Below are 8,918 nucleotides of genomic sequence, written 5' to 3' on the forward strand. Positions count from 1 at the left end.
ATTGCAGGCCAAGGCTGTGGAGTTAGAATGCTCATCCCAGCATGGCCACCTCTCCAGGGTCTTGGGACCACGTGTTGCCTTGAAACCAAGGCTGACAGTAACAAAGGTTCCCCTCATTTTCCCTTCCCATAATGATTTGGGAGTAATTTTACATTTATCAGTTGTAGAGTATTCCCATATACCACTTACCTGGCAGCCTGGATCTCTACCAGATTACATTTACTGTGATGCGTACATTGGGGCATGCTCCTCACTCTTCCATGGGTTTTGCTTTTTTTTTTTTTTTAATTTTATTTGAGAACATACTGTACAGAGGGGTTACAATTACATGGGCAGGATAATGCATACATTTCTTACCAAGCATTGCAGCCTCCTCCTTTGTTTACCCTTCACCTCCCTTCCCACCCTCCCCCCTCCCCCCCGGGTTTTGCTCTTGATCTTCATGCTAAGTGACCATTTGAGGATTCTGTAGGCTGTCGTTAAATGGCAGACTTCTGCCTAGATTGGGATTGTGGATGTTGAGGAACAACGCTACAAGTGAGCCGCTCTGTTCACTTGGTCAAGTCAGAAGGCACATGTCTGACATCAACCTTGGGCTGTTGGTGAGCCTGGTTGCTTCAACAGCAAGTTACTATCCTCCCTCGTCCATATTCTGTTATTTGCAGTGAGTCACCCAAGCCAGTCCACTGTAAAGAGTACCTCTTATGGAAAAGTTACCCACATATACCACTTGGAATCCTTTTTAGGTTTATAACCCCTTTACCTTGCTTGTTAAAGTTTTTAAAAAGCTGGGCACTGGTGGCTCACAGCTGAATCCTAACTACTCAGGAGGCTGAGATCTGAGGATCACGGTTCAAAGCCAGACTGGACAGCGAAGTCTGAGACTCTTCTTTCCAGTTAACCACCAGAAAACTGGAAGTGGCACTGTACCTTGAGTGGTAGAGTGCTAGCCTTGAGCTGGAGCTGAAGGACAGCACCCAGGCCCAGAGTTCAAGCCCTACAAGCAACTGGAAAAAGTCTACTGCTTTCCTGCCAGGGGTGGCTTTGAACCACAATCCTCAGATCACAGCCTGTAGCCAGGATTACAGGGAGCCATTGGGACCTGCCTCATTAAAACTTTTTCTCTTTCAGTTGTGGGGCTTGACAGGGCCTGGGCACTGTCCCCCAGTTCTTCAGCCCAAGGCCAGCACTCTACTACTTGAGCCACAGAGCCACTCCTGGTTTTCTGGGTGGTTTATTAGAGGTAAGTCTCATAGCCTTTCCTGCCCAGGCTGGCTTTAAACCGAGATCCTCAGATCTCAGGATAACATTATCGAGCCACCACACCCAGCTTAAACAGATTTTAAAGGCTGACTTGTCCGCCACCATAGGTTAAGTTTTGGCAAGGGGCCATAAACTAGAGCCTAGACCAGGTCTCCAGTTGTAGCGGTTTGGTTATCCTGACAATACACTTTATCTGGAAATACAGAGGAATGAAGTTCTGGCACACAATGTAGACGAAGCTTAAACATATATTATGCTGGGTACTTTAACTGATTCAAGACCACAGAATGCCCATAGCATTTTGAATATACTAAAACCCACCAAGTAGCATCTGAATTGCATGCTGGATAAAGCTCAATTAAGCTGAAGCTCAGGGTTTCCACCTCTGCTAAGTTACTTTGTTTTCTTAGCTAGATTATAGGGGAAGAGGACCATCTTTATCATGTTTAGGATTCAGAGATGAGTAAAGTAAGGTCTGCACAGACATACCCAGAGCTGCTTCACTTCAGTACACCCAGGGCCTCAGGCTCTACCATTTGCTTCTTCCGTCTGACTTCACTGTACTGCTTACATGATGGCACCAGGTTTGCCAACAAACCCCTTGTAGAATGTGACTTAAATTGCTGCATATTCTTAGTGCTCTCACCTCTAGCCCAGGCCACACCTGACCTGGCCAACCCTATTCCCCATCAGCCCATCCTCTAACCAAGGCCTGCAGCAACCAAAGGAACGTACAGAATCATCTTGTCATTCTGTCCTTGGAACTGGATGCAAGCTTCCGGAAAGCCAGAACTTTATTTTTTACTGCTGATGAAAATAGGACTTGCTGTGTATTTGTGGGGCAAATCTTTATGTACTTTATGTACCGACGTGGAACAACCTCCAAGATGTGCCAAGTGAAGCAAAGCAGTTGAGCGAGCTCCCCAATTCTGCACAGACGGTGTGCGGGGAGCTACACACCCACGTGTGTTTATATATGGCTCGGGTCTGGAAGGCTCCTCTTCTGCTTAGGCTACACTTGGATCAACAGTTCCCACTCCGCTCTGGCTCTTTAAGAATCCATCCATTTTTAGAACATCTCCACTTGCAAAACAAGGTCTTAAAGGCCTGATTTGCTTTAAATGACAACTTAGAAACTGTGGAAAGACCCAATCACAGCACTCGACATCCCTTCTCCCCACCAGTATGCAGAATGCAGGCTCACCTGTCCCACCAAGGCCCGAAACAATTTTGCTGTGTTCTTCTCAAGCAATCCTCTGACTTGTTTGGCACTGCCCAAGGACCTCAAATCAGCCTGTGCCCTGATCGCAACTAGAAAGAAGGAAACAAATGCCCCTGGCCTCTACCCAACAAGAAAACACTAACATTTAAGTAGCTCACAGGAAGGCAATTTATTAACAGAAAATAAGTTGAGGAGTCCAGTTCACAGCCGACGACCACGGCGACCTCCCTTCCTGCGGGTGCTGTCTGAGGGGATGGGGGTGACATCCTCTGTGGGAGAGAAGGAAATGCCATCAGCTACAGCTGAACAGGAGGTCCAGGCTTCCTCAGGCCACAGGCTAACCAGCTGACAGCAGACCCTGATTGTTTCTCAACATGTGATCTTAGGTCCCAATAGGTAAACGAAGAGCTGCCCTACCTAATTCCTCAGATTTTGGAGTCTCAACTCAGTACCACAAAGGGAAATGGCTCCAAGGGGCCCACGGGATGGCAAGAGAAGAAGGGCACATCCAAGTTCCTGACACCCATTCACCAGCACTCTAGGGCAAATACCTTTCCACTGAGCAACTGTGGAAGTCTCCTTTTCAGTAGGTAGGAGGAGGCTGAACAACAGTTTGGAAACATCCCCCCCCACCCCCCGTCGTGGGGCCTGAACTCTGGGCCTGGGCGCTGTCCCTCAGCTCTTTAGCTCAAGGCTAGTGTTCTAACCACTTGAGCCACAGCACCACTTCTGGCCTTTTCTGCTTATGTGGTGCTGAGGAATCCAACCCAGGGCCTCATACATGCAAGGCAAGCCCTCTACCACTGAACCACCTTCCCAGCCCTGGAAACATCTTTTAAACCTGGCCAGATTACTGGAAGTTTCTAGACCAATGTCAGGACACTGTACAGAAACAATAGGGCAAAAACCTCCTCCTTCTAGAAGTGTCTGGAGACACTGACATGAGGAGTTACTGCCTTTTCCTCCTCCATGCTTGGCTGTCACCGATGACATGTCTTACTGCTATTAGTAGGCAGAGACCAAGGCTACTGCACCAGATTCAGAAATGGCACTAAGACGTCCAAGGCAAATGGAAAGGATAGTCACATCATAGCTATATATTCAGGGAGTTTAAATCTCACTGTACCTTTGCAGTTCCTTTTAATGAAATGGCAACTAGACCAGGCTTGAGTCCTGGTGAGCACATCACATGGCTTTGAGAGTTAAATCATTAAAGCAACTGGTGTTCGCCAGCAAGAGCACTTACCAATCCTCCCAATCTTCATACCCGAGCGAGCCAGGGCCCGAAGGGCTGACTGGGCTCCAGGTCCAGGTGTCTTGGTCCTAGGAAAAGGATTGTTAATTAGGTTAATGAGAATTCTAAGATTCCATGTCATCTAGTTCAGTGATCTGAAAGCCTTTTGCCTGGGCTGGCTTTGAACCACAATCCTCAGATCTCAGCCTCCTGAGGAGCTAGGATTACAGGTGTGAGCCACTGGCACCTGGCTTCTGAAAGCTTTTTTTTTTTTGTCGGTAGTGGGGCTTTTACTCTGGGCCTGGGCGCTGTCCCTCAGCTCTTCAGCTCAAGGCGAGCGCTCTACCACTTGAGCTACAGCGCCACTTCCGGTTTTCTGGTGGTTTATTGGAGATAGGAGTCTCACGGTCTTTCCTGCCCGGGCTGGCTTTGAACCGCGATCCTCAGATCTCAGCCTCCTGAGTAGCTAGGATTAGGATTACAGGCGTGAGCCACCAGCCTTTCAGCCCGGCCTGAAAGCTTTTTGAAAAGGGCTATACTTAAATATCTTAAGACTTTGTGGGCTGCTATGTTCTTTTTTTGCGCTGGTTCTGGGGCTTGAGCTCAAGGCCTGAATGTTGTTCCTAAGCTTTTCTTTTTCATTCAAGGCTAGATTTTTCCAATTAACAACCAAAAAGCTGAAATGGAGCTTTGGCTCAAGTGCTAAAATGCTACCCTTAGCAAAAAAAAGCTCAGGGATAGCACATAGGCCCAGCACACACACAACAATAAATAAAAATAAAATTTAGGGCTGGGAATGTGGCTTAGTGGTAGAGTGCTTGCCTAGCATGCATGAAGCCCTGGGTTCAATTCCTCATCACAACATCAACAGAAAAAAAGACAGATGTGGCACTGTGGCTCAATTGGTAGAGTGCTAGCCTTGAGCAAAAAGAAGCTCAGGGACAGTCCAGGCCCTGAGTTCAAGCCCCAGGACTGGCAAAAAATAAAAAGTAATCTTCAGAAGCTAGGTATTAGTGACAAATGTCTAATGCTAACTACTCAGGAGGCTGAGAGTTGAGGACTTAGGCTCAAAACCAGTCTGGGCAAACAAATCTGAGATTTGCATCTCCAACTAACCATTCAAAAGCCAAAGCGGAAGCATAACTCCAGTGGTAAAACTCAGCCTTGAGCGAAAAGAGCACCAGGCCAATTTCAAGCTGATCATATAGATATCACCTTCTCCTCCATAGGACTCCTTGAACAACATCCTACCCAGTAATTAACCATTCTCATCTTCGTGTCCAGCTAAAGCCCAGATCCTTGCCTTGTTTCACAAGACGCAAGGTTCCACCACCTCTGCCAATCAGATCACTCACCTACACTTTCCTTCACATCTGCCCAAGGTTCAGTTTTTATGTCTAGCTCTCCCATCTTTCCCTTACTGGAAAAGGATTCCTAGATCATTTATGCTTTGCTTTACTATCAACTCCATACTTTCACTTCCTAGCACTTGCAAATGGAAACCACAAGACCTCTGCCGTTTAAAGCCTGACTTTTGTGTGTGGGTGTGTGCGTGCACAGGCGCACTAGCGCCAGTCTTAGGGCTTGAACTCAGGACCTAAGCGCTGTCCTTAAACTTCTTTTGCTCAAGGCTAGCATTCTACTACTTGAGTCATAGCTCCATTTCTGGTATTTACTGGAGATAAGTCTCATGGACTTTGATGCTTGGGCTGGCTCTGAACTACAATCCTCAGATCTGATACCCGAGTAGCTAAGATTACAGATTACAGCATGAGCTCCCAGTGCCCTGTTTAATGTCTAACTTTGTATCTAGCACAGATCCCACAGGCAGTGTGGGGCTTGCACATTCCTAAACTATCCTGTTCTGGGTCACAACAGAAAGCATAGTCTCAAACTCAGCCATTCTAGCCTCCACACCTAGTTCCAAGTTTCTTTACCTGTTTCCTCCTGTGGCCCGAAGTTTGATATGTAGGGCAGTGATGCCCAACTCCTTGCACCTCTGGGCCACATCCTGAGCAGCCAACATGGCAGCATATGGAGAGGACTCATCTCGATCAGCCTTCACCTTCATTCCACCAGTCACCCGGCAGATGGTTTCTCTGAGGACAAAAGCAGTCATTATTTTTCTGACAAGGTTCAGAGTAGTTAGTATGTCCTAACAAAGAATGCCAATGGCCAGGTGCAACAGATGATCAACCTGAACTTACCTCCTGATCTTGGACAAAAAGACAGCTCCCCTGTCCTCACAGGGCTCACTGCTTAGTGGAGTCACTTGGTGAGGTCTGTACTATTATCTTTACTTTACATATCAGGAACCAAAACTCACAGAAGTCACAAGAGTTTATTAATGGTAATGAGCCTGTACGCAGGGCTGAGGTACAACCCATGGCTACCCCCACATGGAGTACTTAAATCAAGACAGACATACTGTAAGGTTGCAAGGACACAGAATAAGTTTTGCAACCCTTGGCAGATTACATTATTTGTGGGCAAAATGACCAAGCATATTTCTTATACTTTTCCAAGTCCCTGGATCATTTCTTTCAGCCTCTTGACAGCTGGCTTTTATGCCTCTCCACCCAGATACTCACTTGCCAGAAAGATCAGTGACATGGACAAAGGTGTCATTGAAGGATGCAAAGATGTGGCAGACACCAAACACATTCTCTCCTTCAGCCACCTGTGGTCCAAGGCTGATGACCTGTTCTTCCTTCTTTTCCTTCCCCTTGCGAGGTGCCATTTCTAAACAGAAGAACCTCAACGTCAAAAAAGTTTTATTGAACCCTCTTTCCTGCTAACTTTCATCTTGTGGAGCTCTGAAATAACAACATCACACTGGCTAACTTTGGAGATAGTTCTAAAACACTGGGCAAACGAACTTTTCTATTTCCTATAGGAAATAGAGATATTTTTGTTGATTGGTCCATGGTGACAAAGCAAGCCAATTCAGTTGGACAGTAGAGATCAAAATAAAGTTAGGGATTCACAGTCTACCCACCTTACTTCAATGCTAGGAGCACCTTTGGGTTTCTTGGCTCTCAGACACCACTTATAGGCTAGAGTCAAATAAGTCAGAAAAACTGTAACCCTAAAGGCAAACAGGCCAAAATGTGTGTGCCGATAGTATTCTGGGCCTGGGCGCTGTTCCTTAGCTCTATCAGTTCAAAGCTAGCCCTCTACCACTTGAGCCACAGTGCCACTTCTGCCTTTTTCTGCTTATGTGGTACTGAGGAATCGAACCCAGGGCTTCATGCATGCCAGGCAAGCACATTACCACTAGGCCACATTCCCAGCCAGCTAATAGTATTAAGACCTTGACCAGAGAAAAGGGTAGGAAATCTTCCTGCCTGAAGCCTTAGACCCTTCTAAGGCTTTAATATGGGGGGGTGGGGGGGGTGGGGGAGAACTACTTTCAGAAGACACTAGAAGTGAGAAGGGTTCCAATGAAATCAGACTGCACCCTGCAAATGAGAACAGGGGAACGTATCTAGGATCCTAACATACATTTGTCAAGATGAACCCGCCTCACAACCACCCTAGAGGGGCTAGGAAGATAGCTCAGTGGTAGAGTGCTTGCCTTGCATGCCTGAGGCTCTGGGTTCGATTCCTCAACAACATATAAGAAGAAAAAAGCCGGAGGTGGCTCAAGTGGTAGAGTGCTAGCCTTGAGCTGAAGAGCTGAGGGACAGCGCTCAGGCCCAGAGTTCAGGCCCCACGACCGGACTCCCCCCCCCCCCAAAAAAAAAGAGTCCCTAGATCTCTCTGAGCTTTACAAGGCACACATGTTTAGTGTCTGATCACAATATTCAACAGTGCAGGCTTTGGGTGACCAAAATCACTTGCTTTTTAAGGCTTTAATAAGCACAATCTAGTGAGCTAAGAATTACAAGATGCCATACAAGTTAGTCTGGGAAAAGCCTCGGAAGGTTCCACTGATCTAAAGTTCCTGCCCTTAAGAAGCCCACCCAAGAGCACACAGCACACAATGACCGATTAGTTACAAAATGTATTGACTTAAAAAACACCTAGGGGGCCGGGTTCTCGGCAGTCACTCCTGGAATCTTCACTACACCACCACGGGACTGGTGCTGTTATCCTTCCTGCTCTCCAGACCCGGAACCCAAGCTGCGATAAGGCCCACCACCGCTCCGACGGGAGCGCCCTTGAAAGCACGCGGTGGAGCGGCGCGGGGCCGAGACTTAGGGGCAGATCCACACTCACTCCCACTCCGCGAGCTTCCCTACGAAACAGGGCCGCCTTCCAAGACCCGGCGCCAACCTGACTCCGGGCAGGCCCGGTTCCGGCCGTCTGGCCGCACGTCTCTCGCCTAGAACCTGGCTTAGCTTCGGGGGAAAGTCCCCAGGTTCGCGCCTCGGACCCCGAAACCCACCCTGGTCACAGGATGCCAAACGATTGTCCGAGCCCAGGCCTCCTACCTGCGCGTTGTCGCTACCAGACTCCGCCACCGGAAAGAGAGGGCGGGAAGAGGCGGGGCGACGGGTCACTTCCGTGTCCCGGAAGTACCTCTGGGGTCAACGGGCGAGGCGAGCTTCGGAAGACGCCGCCTTTATTGTTAGGACTCGCCCTTGGGGAACGCGGCCTGCTTATCGGAGAGCAGAAGAGGTAGGGATCCGGATGGGCCGCCGGCCGCACTGCTGTGCTACTGTAGGACGCAGGTAATTCGCGGGCGAGGCGGGCCTCCGTTCCAAGACAGCGTGGCCGCAGGTAGACCAGTTTCCGCTGTCCCGCCTCCCAGCCCCGCCTCCCGGCAGTCATAGCGCCCCTCGCGGCGCGGAAGGGAATAGCAACGACACCGCGGTTACGCAGCCGCTTCACCTACACTGTGTAGAAAGCAAGAATGAATTGCTCGGTACTTACTACATGCCAGCCTGCCCCAAGAGATACATATGCATAAGACTCTCACAATACTATCAAACAGATGATTGCTTCGATTTCCTTTGCACAGATGAAGGATGCTATGTAAGATCACATTTTGTGGCAGATTTGGGGTTCTGACTTAAGACACATTTCATAGCCGTTCTATATATCCCTCTAATAGGGATGAGGACTGAGAGAGTCTGTGGATAGAGCTATAACGAAGGCCAAGACATGTACCCAGCAGAGCTTGGCAAACAGAGGGTACAATATACATACACCCAGACACACATATATACAACCTGTATGATGCAGTCTACATAG

At 48.4% G+C, this 8,918-nt stretch overlaps 1 protein-coding gene across 2 annotated transcripts; it reads right to left on the minus strand.

Moving 5' to 3' along the window:
- Nucleotides 1–2,635: 2,635 nt before the first annotated feature.
- Nucleotides 2,636–8,266, minus strand: Rps14 (ribosomal protein S14). 2 transcript variants are annotated; one of them, XM_042692166.1, is made up of 5 exons: nt 8,156–8,266; nt 6,311–6,461; nt 5,657–5,818; nt 3,732–3,808; nt 2,636–2,754 (listed from the first exon to the last, which is right to left on the minus strand). In XM_042692166.1, the coding sequence occupies exons 2-5, from the start codon at nt 6,457–6,459 to the stop codon at nt 2,687–2,689; spliced, it is 456 nt and encodes a 151-aa protein (XP_042548100.1). In that variant the 5' UTR covers nt 6,460–6,461; nt 8,156–8,266; the 3' UTR covers nt 2,636–2,686. The 2 variants fall into 2 exon arrangements, with proteins under 2 accessions (XP_042548100.1, XP_042548101.1); XM_042692167.1 differs by lacking the exon at nt 8,156–8,266 and adding an exon at nt 8,110–8,133.
- Nucleotides 8,267–8,918: the final 652 nt, after the last annotated feature.

The sequence above is a fragment of the Dipodomys spectabilis genome, unplaced genomic scaffold (assembly GCF_019054845.1).
Source record: "Dipodomys spectabilis isolate Male_0828 unplaced genomic scaffold, ASM1905484v1 ptg000147l, whole genome shotgun sequence".
In the NCBI taxonomy this organism is placed as follows: Eukaryota; Metazoa; Chordata; class Mammalia; order Rodentia; family Heteromyidae; genus Dipodomys; species Dipodomys spectabilis.